Source organism: Cyprinus carpio, chromosome B3 (assembly GCF_018340385.1).
Source record: "Cyprinus carpio isolate SPL01 chromosome B3, ASM1834038v1, whole genome shotgun sequence".
NCBI lineage: Eukaryota > Metazoa > Chordata > Actinopteri > Cypriniformes > Cyprinidae > Cyprinus > Cyprinus carpio.
Genome location: NC_056599.1, coordinates 36,521,894 through 36,535,726, shown reverse-complemented (window position 1 = coordinate 36,535,726; position 13,833 = coordinate 36,521,894). Strand labels below are relative to the sequence as shown.

General features: G+C 37.8%; 1 protein-coding gene across 4 annotated transcripts in view; it reads right to left on the bottom strand.

Annotated features, from left to right (window-relative positions):
• Nucleotides 1-13,833, bottom strand: part of LOC109067519 (cytohesin-1-like) — a 48,483-nt gene that overhangs the window by 12,919 nt on the left and 21,731 nt on the right. For 3 of the 4 annotated variants that reach the window (XM_042720915.1, XM_042720917.1, XM_042720916.1), the window contains exons 2-4: nt 2,284-2,366; nt 467-531; nt 26-92 (exon numbers count right to left, since the gene is read on the bottom strand). In XM_042720915.1, coding sequence (XP_042576849.1) covers nt 26-92; nt 467-531; nt 2,284-2,366 — 215 coding nt within the window. Of the gene's footprint in view, nt 1-25; nt 93-466; nt 532-2,283; nt 2,367-8,997; nt 9,021-13,833 lie in introns of those variants that run through there. The other variant, XM_042720918.1, reaches the window with a different exon arrangement.

The following is a 13,833-nucleotide window of genomic DNA, read 5'->3' as shown; positions in this document are numbered from 1 at the left end:
ATGCTTTAAAGGACTGCTTAATCACCTTTTTGGGGTCCATGTTGAATTTCTTGCGGCCCATTCCCACTTGTTTGTTCCTCTGCATGTTTTTCCTGCAGCGACAATAATGACTTATGATGTTCATAAATGTTTTTTATGCCCTTTTACAAAAGGATCCAAAAGTGAAACTGAATTGAAATGTGGTTCTCATTTTAAATCAGTTCCATTTGTTTTAGTTTTTTGTTTGTTTGTTTGTTTTTTAAAAAGAGTACTGGAATCATTTTTGAATCTCAGTATTCTTTCACAGACAGAAATACGCTGACAGTTCTCTGGAAATTCTCTATGGTGCTTCAGTTTGCAGAGTAGTAGATTTTGTAGCCAGATGCTAAGATGCTAATCAGATCTGACCTCACGAATGACTCACAAAGTGAGCACATCAGTGGAAGTGAAGTGTGTGTGAGTAGTCTGTCAGGGGATGCCCACTCACCTCTCCTCTGTGGAACCCAGGTTCTCGATCTCACTAGTCACTTCGGCTATCTCATCTTTCAGACGCTGTGGTGAGAGGACAAGAGACGGTTCAAATCAAACAAGACTTCAGGGATAACAATAACACTACTATAGTGGTTGATAAAGACGAGAAATGGAACAAAAAGACATGCACATTCTGTTTGGAGTTGTGTTGCGAGTAAAGCAACCGCGTTTGCTTTCACAGTAACCATGTCCTACAAAGGAGCGATGAAATTTTCGGTCTTCAAAGAAAGCAAAATTCAACATGAAGCAAAAAAATCAACCAGTCGAGGTTGGCTGTTTGAACACACACTTATCTGCGCATGATTATAGGACAATGTGTAAAGGTCTACTAGAAGAGAGTACTGTGGCTGTCCCACCTCACCGAGGTCTGACATTAACAGCTCAAATCTAATTCCAGCGAATGAATCGTTTGCTCTAGACTGCTCTGTTTGATATAAATGTCATTAAAGGAGGACAACTGGAGAATGGCCTCAGAGTAAAGACTAGAGACATCAAAATTGGATTATTTTACCATGTGTTTGAAGAGATTAACGGAGTTAGGATATAAACCCGTCTCTTCTGCCAAGAGTTTAGTGACGGTCTGGAGCCAGACCGGTCCTGAGGTCACACAATGAAGAGCTTTCCCTCCTCGTATTCATTTTTCCCATTTAACCACCAACTGTATGGTGGTGAAATTCGCTCAAGTGTTTGTTCTTGTCTGTTTATATGTTTAAAACATTCACTAGCAAAGGAAAGGCTGTCTTGGATTTCCCAGACGTCTGTCTTCCCAAAGGAAGAAGGAAAAAATTATGTCAGCAGACCTTAAAGTGTGGGTGTTTGTTTTGGTGTGGGCAGGGAAGTTTTCTTAAATTTGTTAAGCTGTAAGAAATTAAACATTCCCATGGAAAAGGTCATTTGAAGCAAGTCTGTTGTATATTGAAGGTCAGTGCCGTGACAGATTGAATTGATTTGACTGTGTCATAGTAGTAAAGCTGAAAATGATCAGCATTTGGCTTATGTATGAGTGTCCTTTCCTAAACAATTCCGCCCTGTTCCTGTCAGCTTGAGTATTAGTGTCCTTTCCTAAACAATTCCGCCCTGTTCCTGTCAGCTTGACTCATCACACTTTCATGGTCCGTTATCAAAATTCCGACAGTCGCCCTGTTCCTGTCAGCTTGACTCATTTCCTATTTGGACAAATTGTGTTCATATTTAGTGAATTACTGGTCACATTCTGAATTGTCAGCTGTTAATTAAGATTATATTTTAGTTTAATTAATGCCTTCAATTGATTTATTTAAGCAACTTGGCACATTAACAAAGCACTGCATGCTACACATTTAATAAAAGATCAGAAGGTATTCAGCTAAACTGAGTGGAGGACAAATGCAGAGAAAAACTGAAACATTCGGCCACTTTATTTTAATTTTTGATTATTTATTTTATTGTTTATTTTGTTTAAGTAATTTACTATTTTTTGTTGATTAATTAATAGTTTGTTGGTTATTTGTGGTTTTTAGCTACTGGGTAGGATTAGGGATGTAGAATATTGTCATGCATTAATATGTGCTTTATAAGTACTAATAAACAGCCAATATGTTAAAAATAGGCATGCTAATAAGCAATAAGTTAATAGTGACAATTGGTCCCTATATGAAAGTGTTACCAAACATTACATTTTTAATAATAAGACAAATAAAAAAAACAAAGAGCCTCTACTACACATGCAGCTAAAACATTTAGCTCATATCAGAGCTGGAGCTGAATGAATGATTCACCCCAGTTCTTCAGTACCTGAATGTCGTCCAGCAGCTCCTGCTTTCGCCGGCGGATGTTTTCCAGTTCTTTCTGCTCCTCAGGAGTGAGGTCGTCAGGCACTGAGGACAAGAAAAAAGAAAACATGAAAAGCCAAACAACTTAACCTGTACCTAGTGCTGATATTACAAGCTAACAGGGGTGATATGGTAAATCAACACAGCAGCGACATACACATTACTGTAAAGGCCTGGTTTCTTTCCACGGTTCAGCATTGTGATGCATTATGATATTGCAATTGGATAAAGAGGAGGTTGAGTAGTTAAAGCTGTTCCAAACATGCAACAGTGGCACAAAAGAGTAAATAAATAGATCCGCAAATACCTGCAGATGTCCTCAAGAGGCTCAAACTGATCCAAATGACAATGCACAAATCAATAAAAACTCTCCTGTGTCACCAGCAAACTTGTCTAAATCATGTCTTCAGCATCACAGAAACGCGCTTATTGCTCTCTAGCCAGACGCCACAGTGTCCTCACAAACTTTAATTCGCCATGTGACTGCTAGATCTCACTCACAGTATCCTCCTGTAGCCATGGCAATCCCTCACTGTTTCAAACCCCATCTGTGAGGGTGCCGAAAACTCAGTGGGCAAAACCACTCATCTCACAGCAGATTATCATCTGAAACATTCAGTTACAATCGAAGCTATAGGGATTATACAGTGAAACTGATTAAAACTCAGAGCTTTCAGCACAGGCCATTAAAATTATTGCATAAAACTTAACTGCTAAATAATTCTATGATGGTAATAAATAACATGGTTATAAATCACAACTGTAAGACAGATTACTACATTTATTCAACCTGATTTTCTAAAGGAATTCAAAGTACTGAAACATAGCTACAGATCTATAGGAAGTACATATTTGCACAAATTAAAAAGAAAAAAAATCTGTTCATACTGGGTCGACACATTCTAAAAACCTCTGAAACATTGGAATAATGGCCCTAAAAACACCATCACCAACTATGCACAAATACTGCACAGAATGAATGAAAGCTGATTTGAAAAGAAACTTAATTTACGCATGTAAAAACCCTTGTAATTCTTGTGAGTCTGAGGGAAAGACATGGTGAACCGCTTCACATACACACTGCTGTATTCTGTCTCCTGTACTGACGCAGTTTGATGATGGAAAACCCCTCAAAATCATGCAAGTTACAAACACAGAAATGTCACAGTTCTGCATTCTTCAGCAATGAACAATGAAACGTGGTGAAGAGAGAGCTCAGTGTTTGCTTTGCTCAAAAAAACCCACATGAGGAGCATGGATTCACTGTAATGCCACAGGAGGACGGGTTTCCCACACTGGTTCTTTCCCTCCACTGCCTAAACATCATCTGGAGTTTTTGCCTCGGCACAACCGCCTCTGACGATGTACAGTAAATGCATGATTTCCTGTAAAGATGCCTTTAAAAATTAAAGTACTTAACATTAATTCAGACCGATGTAGCATAACTACAAAACTGATAAACGAAGCAATCTCAAATTTTAGGGCTGCAGGATCAGTTCAGGTCTCAAATGGAGTAATTTCACAGTCAGGCTGTTAATCAGAATCACCCACGCATGCTACAACAACCCCCCCACACACACAGCTAAAGTGTCAAGAGCCAAAAACAAAAGCAGTCATTTCAAGCTTTCTGTCCCTTATCCATCTTATTTTGCAAACCAAAAGTACACCGTTTTCTGTCAATGTGCAAGACATTCAAATGATTAGCCACTATAGGTAAATAACTAGAAAAACAAATATTATTATCCAATATAAAGCAGCCAGCTAAGTTACAAACAGCTGCTGTGTGTCTATATTGCCTAGAATTATTTTCTTGACTAAGCATTTTCCGATGTTGAAGACTAATACAGGGTAATTATTCGATTATGGCAACCATATTTTTTCAAGTAGTGCTGGAAAGTATTTATATTTAGACCTTTAATTTCAATAAATTGTTTAAAAAGTGTTTTTATGTTATTGTTTAAATTGACATTTTATTTTTATTTTTTGTGTGCATTGCTGCATTTATATGTTAGCATCCTTATTATTTTGGTAGCCAATGATTTTAAGTTTTATTAGATAAGATAAATATCGGTCTGTTTTAGGAAAACATGGAATATGATGAAAAGAAACATTATTGCATAAAATAAGCCTAAAAGCATTTTCATTAGTGGTCCCAGATTTTTGGAACCCACTGTAGCATATATTCTCAGACGTGCTCTAAATAGTGGTTGCGTATGAATTTAAAACATATAAAACATAGTCCAACTAAACAAGACAACAGAAACTGAAGATTCAAAGTGCCAAAACCAGCATCTTTCGTCTCGCGTCTCACACGCCCATGTTCTGGATTTGTGAAACACAGCTCAGCTTGGTTTGATCAGGGTATTATCCAGAACATGCTCTTCTGCTTATTCATTGACCTGGTTTAGCATGGGCTTTTCGCTGACATATTTAGTGTGCATGCTCACATCTCTCCTCTGAGTTCTGCTGCTGACAGCAGCAGGAGTTTTTATTGACCTGCTTGTGTGGTCTATTTAAGGCCTGAACAGTGAAGACTGTTTTGCTCTGATTAGTCACTAAAGCAGCTCTACAGTTGTTCAGAGTGAATGGAAGGGTGGAGACCTTCCTAATGGGTAGAGGCACCATAACCCAGCAAAGAAAACCACAATTACCGAGAGCCTCTTGACATAAACAAGCCCTTGAAGACCCAGCCCAATTTCCATCTTGTCAGAATTGGCACACACTTATTTTCCATCCAGAACCACTCTAGAACTCTTCTCTCAAGTCAGGAAATTAATTGTCGAGGATCTCCTCTCTTGGATCTAACCCAGTTTAGCATGTGCCTATGGGAGCCCGAGGCTCTACGGTAAAAAAAAGCCCATAAATCAGCTCAAGTGCTCTGACTTTATTATGTAATGAATGAGCTGCAGAAACTGCAGAGACATACAACCTCTCCAAGTGATCCTGGTTTTATTTCTGATCATTGTAGGAACCTGCAGTAACAGTAACAGAATTACATTGTTAAGGCAACAGACATCAATTCCAACAGCTGGATAATGCAAGTAGATGCTGACAGACATTTGTCTCAGGGATTGGAGCAAGGACAGTGGAACAATCCACCAAGAAGTTTAGAAGCTCAGGACCAGAGTGTAGAAGGTTCCAGAAGGTTCTTCTCCAAAGATCAGGACACAAGCTTTTAGTACCTCATCACTTAAGGGAGACTATGCCTACAAGTGTGCAGTAGATCACTTTTGAAAGAATGTGGTGAATGACAGCATGGTGGCTTAGTGGGGAGAATTGTAACATCACAGCAATGTCCCTCGTTCGAATCCCTACTGTGTGAAGTTTCAATGGGTTTTTTTTCAAGGTGCTTTGGTTTCCCCCATAATCCAAAGACATTTTAACCCTGTGATGGACCGGCTGTGCATCCAGGGTGTTTCCCTTCTTGAAAGCATCCCTGCAACCCTATATAGTACAAGTGGTTTGGAAAACGAATGGAAGGAATGAGGTAAATGTCTATTTACTTGCTGGCTAAGTGGAATACTGAAGTAATGGCTTATGGCTCACTCCTTGTAGGGACAAAAAGAGCTCAACCTTCACCACCACACCTCAGCTTGCTCCATTGTTGTTAAAGGGATAGTGCACCCCAAAAATAATTACAGAATTTTATTTATTACTCAACCTTGCGTCGTTTCAAACCCGTAAGACCTTCGTTCATCTTTGTAACACAATTTAAGATATTTTGAATGAAATCCGAGAGCTTTCTGACCCTCCATAGACAGCAACACAAACTACCACGTTCAAGGTCCAGAAAAGTAATAAGGACATCGTTAAAATAGTCCATGTGACATCAGTGGTTTAAACGTAATTTTATGAAGCTACAAGAATACTTTTTGTGGGAAAAGAAGAAAAATAATGACTTTATTCAACAATTTGTTCTCTTCCATGTCAGTCTTCAATGCACATTCACGAGAGTACCACGTCACATGCATGTCATTATGTTATTATCATTATTTTTTACTTTTTTTTTTTGCACACAAAAAGTATTCTCGTAGCTTCATGAAATTAAGATTGAACAAATGTCACATGAACTATTTTAACAATGTCCTTACTACCTTTCTGGGCACTGAACATGGTAGTTCAAGGTCAGAAAGCTCTCTGATTTCATCAAAAATATCTTATTGTTTGTGTTCCGAAGATAAACGAAGGTCTAACGGTTTGGAACAACATGAGGATGAGTAACTAAGGACAGAATTTTTGGGTAAACTATCCTTTTAAAATGTCTCCGCATTCATCCACCATTGTCCTTATTTCTCAAATACAGCTGATTCCCTGCATAGTGTCTTCAGTAGAACCTTCCTTTATCTCTTTGGTTTTACTTCCAAAGCATAACACATAGAATGGCCCTTGCAAAGATACTGACACAAACCTGACCCCTGGTAGCATGACTCTAAAGCCTCTTTCACACAGAAATTCTGGAAAATACACAAATAATGTGTCCCGGGATTTGTCCCGTTTGATTGTGGTTCATTCACACTGCCAGTGATTTTCCAGAATCTGTGTGCGTTCACACCTTCACACACATCCCGTAAAGACTAGGGATGTAACGATTACTGGTTTGACAATAAATAATGATAAAATTCCCCACGGATAGTATTACCGTTTCATCTTTTAATTATCATTAAATTCCTATTAGATTACCGCGATTTGAACAACTCGTGATAAATAAATACTGTCCAGCATAAAGCACAGTTTTCAGTAACAGTCTCATGTGCACACAGCACGCAGAGTAGTTTCGTTTTGAGTCAAAACAGGGCGGAAAAGCTGGGAGGTTTTAAAAGAGGGCTAAGGGAATTATTCAAATGAATATATGAATGAATTAATTATAGGAATGTACCTCTGAAGATTCTGACTGTCTTCGGAAACGATTCAATGGCATTTTGTTTTCATCTTTGCTCTATGTAATAGCTTACCTAAAGGAAGTGTTCTTAATAGCAATGCTGTTTTTTGGTTATGGGAAACAGCTGTAATTCAGCTTTTCCATAAGCGCTACCTGCTGTCAGAGAGTGGATTTATGCAGCTTCTGTCTGGCCAAAAACGGACTGAATTTGCATGCCCTGCTGTAAATTTTGACCAGTTAATGAAAAACAAGTTTATGTGGATTCTACACATTTAAACAATTCAGATAAGTTATCTAGAATTACTTACGGAGCAGATAAAATACATATAATCATTTATTAAGCAATTATCATTTTGACTTATATCTTGTCTTTATTTAAAGGCTGAAAGGTGAGGTTTACCTTTTTATTAACCTTTTTCAAAGCTTTATTTGAACATTTACATTAGATATCTCAACTGTTGTCAGTCAAGTTGTCATTTAAAATCTGGACATCATTGGTAATGTTATTGTTTTAGTGATTATGCAAACAAAAAGTCCTTTTATTTGTTGTTTGTTGATTTTTAAATATAAAACTTGGTTAAGTGATTTATGTGTCTGTAATTTTGTAACATCTCCAGCACATTTTGACAATACTGTGATAATACTGATAACCGTGATAATTTTGGTCACTACAATCGTGATAAGAAATTTTCATACCGTTACATCCCTAGTAAAGACACGTGACATTACGAAGTGACGTGTAACGTGACGCGTTATGTTTCACTTAATCTGGCGAAACGTCACAACTTCAGCGCGGATAGTGAGGAACTACCTGATATCCATTTCATTACAGTTTGCACATGTTTTTTCATCGCGGTATACACTCCTTATCGGAGTTCCACAATAAGGTGCATCATCTCTACAACACACCGTTTACGGCATTGGTTCTGGCTTTTGTTCACACAGAACTTGTTCTGGGACTGAACCCGGCAATGTTGCTAGATCCCCAACCAGGGATCGATCCCGGAATCAATCCCGGGACGTGTTTGCACTCACACAGAAGGCACTGCGGCAATTTTCTGGGACCAACGTGGAGTGTGAAAGGGGCTTAAGAGACTGAAATACTGGGAAACACATGCACTGCATGTAAAGGGGCATTGTTCAAGGCACTGGCCTCACTTTAATGGAGCAGGGGACCAGTTCTAACCTGCTGAAAAATACAGAATCCAGCATTTCCAAGGGCCGCGTGGGACTGCTTGGCAGACAAACACAGAAGCAGTGGGCAGATCATTGATCACTGAACTCCATAAAGCCACCACTGCAACTGTCCTCTGGATAAATGAGACGATACCTTTCTTCACAGTGCTTTTCTGCCTGAGTTTCGCTACCTGGAATCAAATACAGTTTGACAGCGTATCACAGAAACATCCTCGGCTCTAGCCGACCACATATTTTCTGTTCTTACATTCTTCATCTGAACATGAACAAGTGTAATTAGTGCTCATACAACTCCTCACAGACATGCAATGACTCTTGTAGATGGATGATATGAAGCTGATGGTTGGCCAGTGACTGCTAGACATAGCAGGAATGGAACAGAAGATAAGCCACGTGCCTCTAACCTCACATGCTCAATAGACACTAATAACCACTGAGAGTTTACTCAAGTCCACAAATGATCCTTCTGAATGCCATCAAGCCACACGATATGTAAGACAGCAAAGAAAATGTAACATGTCATACCTGAAACATTACAAAGTCTCAACATTTCCAAAAACCCAGCCATGTACAGCCATATAATTATTAAAGCAAACTGACCTGTTTCTGCAATTTTTAGTGAAATCAGTCTGTCGTTCTGATACCCTTCCACTTCTGTTTGCTCATCAAAACTCTCTCTTCTTCTTCATTTTCCAAGTTAGAGACACAACCACAGATAAACTCAACCCAGACTACATATACAGGTAAGAAGTGGCAGTCGAGTGTTTAGAATGCCAGAGAGAGCAAACCGAGGAAAAAGAAGACACATTTCACATACTGCTGAAAGTCAATGTGTAGACACTCCTCTCCATCCCACACTCTGTCTATCTCTCTCTCTCTCCTCCCTCCTCTCTCAGACATAATGCCATCACAAACAAGGAAGCCCCATCTAGTGGTCATTCTCAAGTCTTCATTGCAGACGTTCACTCCTAATTTGTTGTTCACCCCATTTTTTTCTAGATCAAGCAGATACACCGTCCACAGGAGGGATCCAGTTACTTGGACCAAGTTATATCAGTGCCAGCCAAAGGACAAAGAGAACGATACTTTTTTAATTATGTTTAATTTATAATTTAGTCTCATATTGTCATTCTGGTCCACATTACACATTCAACTCTCAGGACATACAATCTGACCAACCACAGTTTGCATGATTTAGGTGTACCTTGTGTACTTGATATTAAAGTCTCTTGAATATTCATGAATATTTTGCAAAGCTGCATTATATTAGAGCCACATTACCTCAGTGTGTGAAGGGCAAGCAGGGGAGGAAATGTCATCGGTCTCACTCAGGCCAATGAGTCACATTCACGTCACTCACACAGAATATTTGTAGTGTAAATGTTAAGCTGACGTAGTTCAAGCAGAGCATGGCACTATCAATGTATAGGTCATGAGTTTCATTTCTATGCAAGGTCCTACAAATGTATTTGGACACTAAAATCGATCATAATAACTCTACAGTAAACAAAAACAAAAAAACTGTTAATTGGTTAATGGTAAGTTCCCTTACTCTATTCACAGTGAAAAACTATAATATATCAAATGGAACATTCCATTTAATTTTACAGTAAAAATACTGGTACATTTACAGTTTTTGAAAGCGTAGGTTTCTTATTAAGTGTCTAAGTTTCTTAATAGTTATGCACTTTTATGTAACATCTTATGTTACATTAATGTTTATTGCATTATTTTTTGTTTCATATTTGTGTATTTGACACAGAGCACCTTTTATAAACCCATCTGTGTTTTAAGGTAGGTGCTAATGTTAGTATATTATAAAAGTAAAAAAACAGATTTCAGTAATATGGTATATTAAGAAATGAATCAGTATGAGTTATGTACCAGATTTTTTACAGTAAAGTTCTGGTAACTACAGCTGCTGTGTTTTTTTAACTTCAAATATATATTTTTATAGTACAAATGTAAAATGTGTTCATGTCAACATCATTAATTTCTTAAAGTTTTCTCTTTATATCTTTACAGTTGTGGGCCCACTGTATGCAGCTCATCTATGCTGATAAACTTAATAAGAGCATGATCAACATGACAGCTCATCAAGGCCTGAGATCATCTTTAAATGTGTTTTCCTGGAATCCGTCAGCTTCAGTGCGTCCTGAGAGCGTCTTAAATAAGTCAAGGGCAGAACTCCAGAGAGATGACACATCTCTGTGTCATACACACTCTTATTCAATATCACACGACTCACGTGAGCGAGTGAAAGCCAGGGAATCAGTGCAGCAGACATAAGCCAAAAATAACACAAACAACAATAACAGAGTGCTTCAAGCTGTGTATGAGGAATGCAGACTAACTTATTTTTATCATTAGCCTAGCTAAACAATCACGGGGCACCGGAGCAGACGGGCCGCTTTGCTGAGCAAACATCATGAAGCTCTGCAGAGTAAACATCCTGACGTTTATGTGAACAAATGAAAGCGTACAGGAGAAATCTGATGAGTAAACACCACATATGACTATAGACCCAGAATGAGACCGTGATCCTTTCGATCTCACAGTGACAATTATCATGGGAAATGTTAGCAATTATTCACAACATATTCTACATTCCTAATCCTACCCAAACTTAACAACTACCTTACTAACTATTAATAAGCAGCAAATTAGCAGTTTATTGAGGAAAAAGCCTCAGCTAATGGTTTGTTAATAGAAAGAACTGGACCTTAAAATACAGAGGAATTTAGCCTCCGGTTTTCAAACCAGGTCTAAAGAGAATGAAAATTATTTCAAACAGAATGTCCAAAATATACACTTTGATTGTATTGAAGAAAAGCAGCATGAACATTCAGTGAAAGTGAACCGGTTTCAGGTCTGGCCTTTATGTAAGCCGGTTAAACTGGTAATGCAGCACCTGCACTAACTAACAAAACAGCTCAACTGTTGTCTGACATAAGCATGAATTTAATTCAGTACCCTACCCAAACTGACCCATTTAACAAAAACCACCATCCAAAAGTTTTGGAGGGCTCCAGCGCCGCTATTACATGCATCATAATCACACACTTAAATCCGAAACGCATAAAAGGTGATATTAAATAATATAAACAATGAACATTATTTGATATTTAAACCCGCAGTTCCTGGGACAGGGGTAATGTCACGTGAGAATAGAAAAGTGTCATCCTCATACTGTTGAGTTCACAGTTAAGCTCTATAAAGCATGCTGTCAAGCTTCAGCTTATAAAAACAAGCAAATATTGTGTAAAGGGTAAAGCATAGGCCTATACAATGAAAGTCTGGGGCAAAAAAAAAATGTGAAGCTTGAATTGTTTTAAAGTACCATAGATAATAAAGTCATTGACTAGCCTACGTTTACATGCACCCTCATAATGCAATTATAATGAGATTTGGGCAATATCATGATTAAATGTAACCTAATGTTAATACAATAATTTAATCATGCTAACGTTATTAAGCTAATAAGTGTATTAACCATAATCATAATAACACGTGTGTTCTATGCTGATTTTAATCACAATGAGCAGGCATATAAACACCTTAAATTGCATTACTATATTATTCACACAATATCAAGAATGAACTTTGTGACATTCTGAACTTTTCCATCACTGTGCTGTGACGGCACAAATGGCAGTAAAAATAACCACGCTTACCAAATTTAAAACAGCTTAAAAATTGCCTGTTAAACGGGAGTGACGATGTTTGCTCATGTCATATAAACATCTTGCCACAAAGTCTGATTAACACAGACTTCTACTGCTAAACTGCAAACGCCACTTTTACTTGATTTTATAAACTGAAGGATGGATGGATTCATTTATTTAAAGTGACAGTCAAGAGCATATCACAGATGCTTGCTGTCCATGTACCACTATAAACATCTATGTCCTGTATATCTATTGATGATAACAGCACAGAAACACAGTCAACATCCCACATGCCCTTCACTTGCTTAACACAGTGCCTAACGCACACATGACAGGAAGTCACGTGACCACAGCGGTCACAAACAGAGCACAGACAGGAAACTGAGCAGAGCTGAGCTGAGAAAATAAAAATCAATACCACTGCAGCTCAACTAACTCAAGTCAAACACTAATAATATTAATCAGCACTGCATTTCCCACGATCCTTAGCTGCAGTAAGTTTTAAAGGGCAGTGAGATGAAGGCTTTTTCCTGCCAGGGTTCAGTTTAAGTTGACATTTCCTGTCAAGTCTCTTTCTCAAGTGGCGCTTTAGACAGCCCACACCCTTACTATGGGAACGAGCTCCAGCTCCAGACATACTTTTAAACACCCACCCATGTTGCAATATGTAATTACAAGTATAAAAATGTATGCAAATATGTTGTTCAAAATTTATAATCAGAAAAATCTGGATATACAAAAAACGATGATCTGTTAACCAATATATTTCAAACAGACAATATCAACACCAATCAATATTTAATGTATATTTATTTAAATTAAAAAGTATAGGTGGGAAAAAGTACAGTCAGTCCTGCCGCGAGTTACATTTACATTTATTCATTTAGCAGTAATTATAATTAAATATTAGTAATAATAACATAATAATTATAATTATATATCAATAATTATACCCTACATGCTTTGGGATCAAACATAATTTTATAAGAGCTTAAGAAACTGAACACATTCATGTTTGTACAGGTTTATACAAATATGTATGCGTCTAAAGAAGTTTTTGCACATGGATATGATAAAGGCTCAATCTTCTTGTAGCACGTACACAAGAAATACTCAAGCAAAGTTGCATGCTGTGCTTGAGCCAAAATGTATTCTGTTGAAATTCTTCCTTCGTGGATGGTTATTGAAACACTTGCAAAGTGAAAAAATATATATTTTTACGCTGATACTTAATATTCAAAAGTCTGGCTATGTGAGATTGAGATATCAGCATTCAGCATTCTCCTAAAAACATCCCAACCCCCTTCACCGAACCCAGACAGCTGAGCCACATTCCTCACCATCAGACAACAAGTGTTACAAACACACTCGACTGCAGCACGTTACAATAAACTGCTAAACCTTCAGGAAACATGCTGCTTATAAAGCAGGGAATTCAAAGAGAAATGCTGCTCATGTATTCAGTGATATGCTGGATATTGTCTCAGACTTCAGGAGTCTGGACAAGTTGCAGCCTGTCTGAGTCACACTAGGAAGACAGACAAATTAAACATTACAGGTAAATATGCACAAAACAGAATAGAACGGAGTCAGAATTAGTAGAAGTGAGGACATAGTTGTCAAAAAAGGTTTAACACCCATGCAAAAACACAAACTTTCTACAGCAATAAAGCACAAGTAACAAAGCACATCTGCATTTGCACACAGGGTGTTTTTAAATAAGTATCATGAAGGAACAACAAAACACATTACTCGACAAAACCAGCGA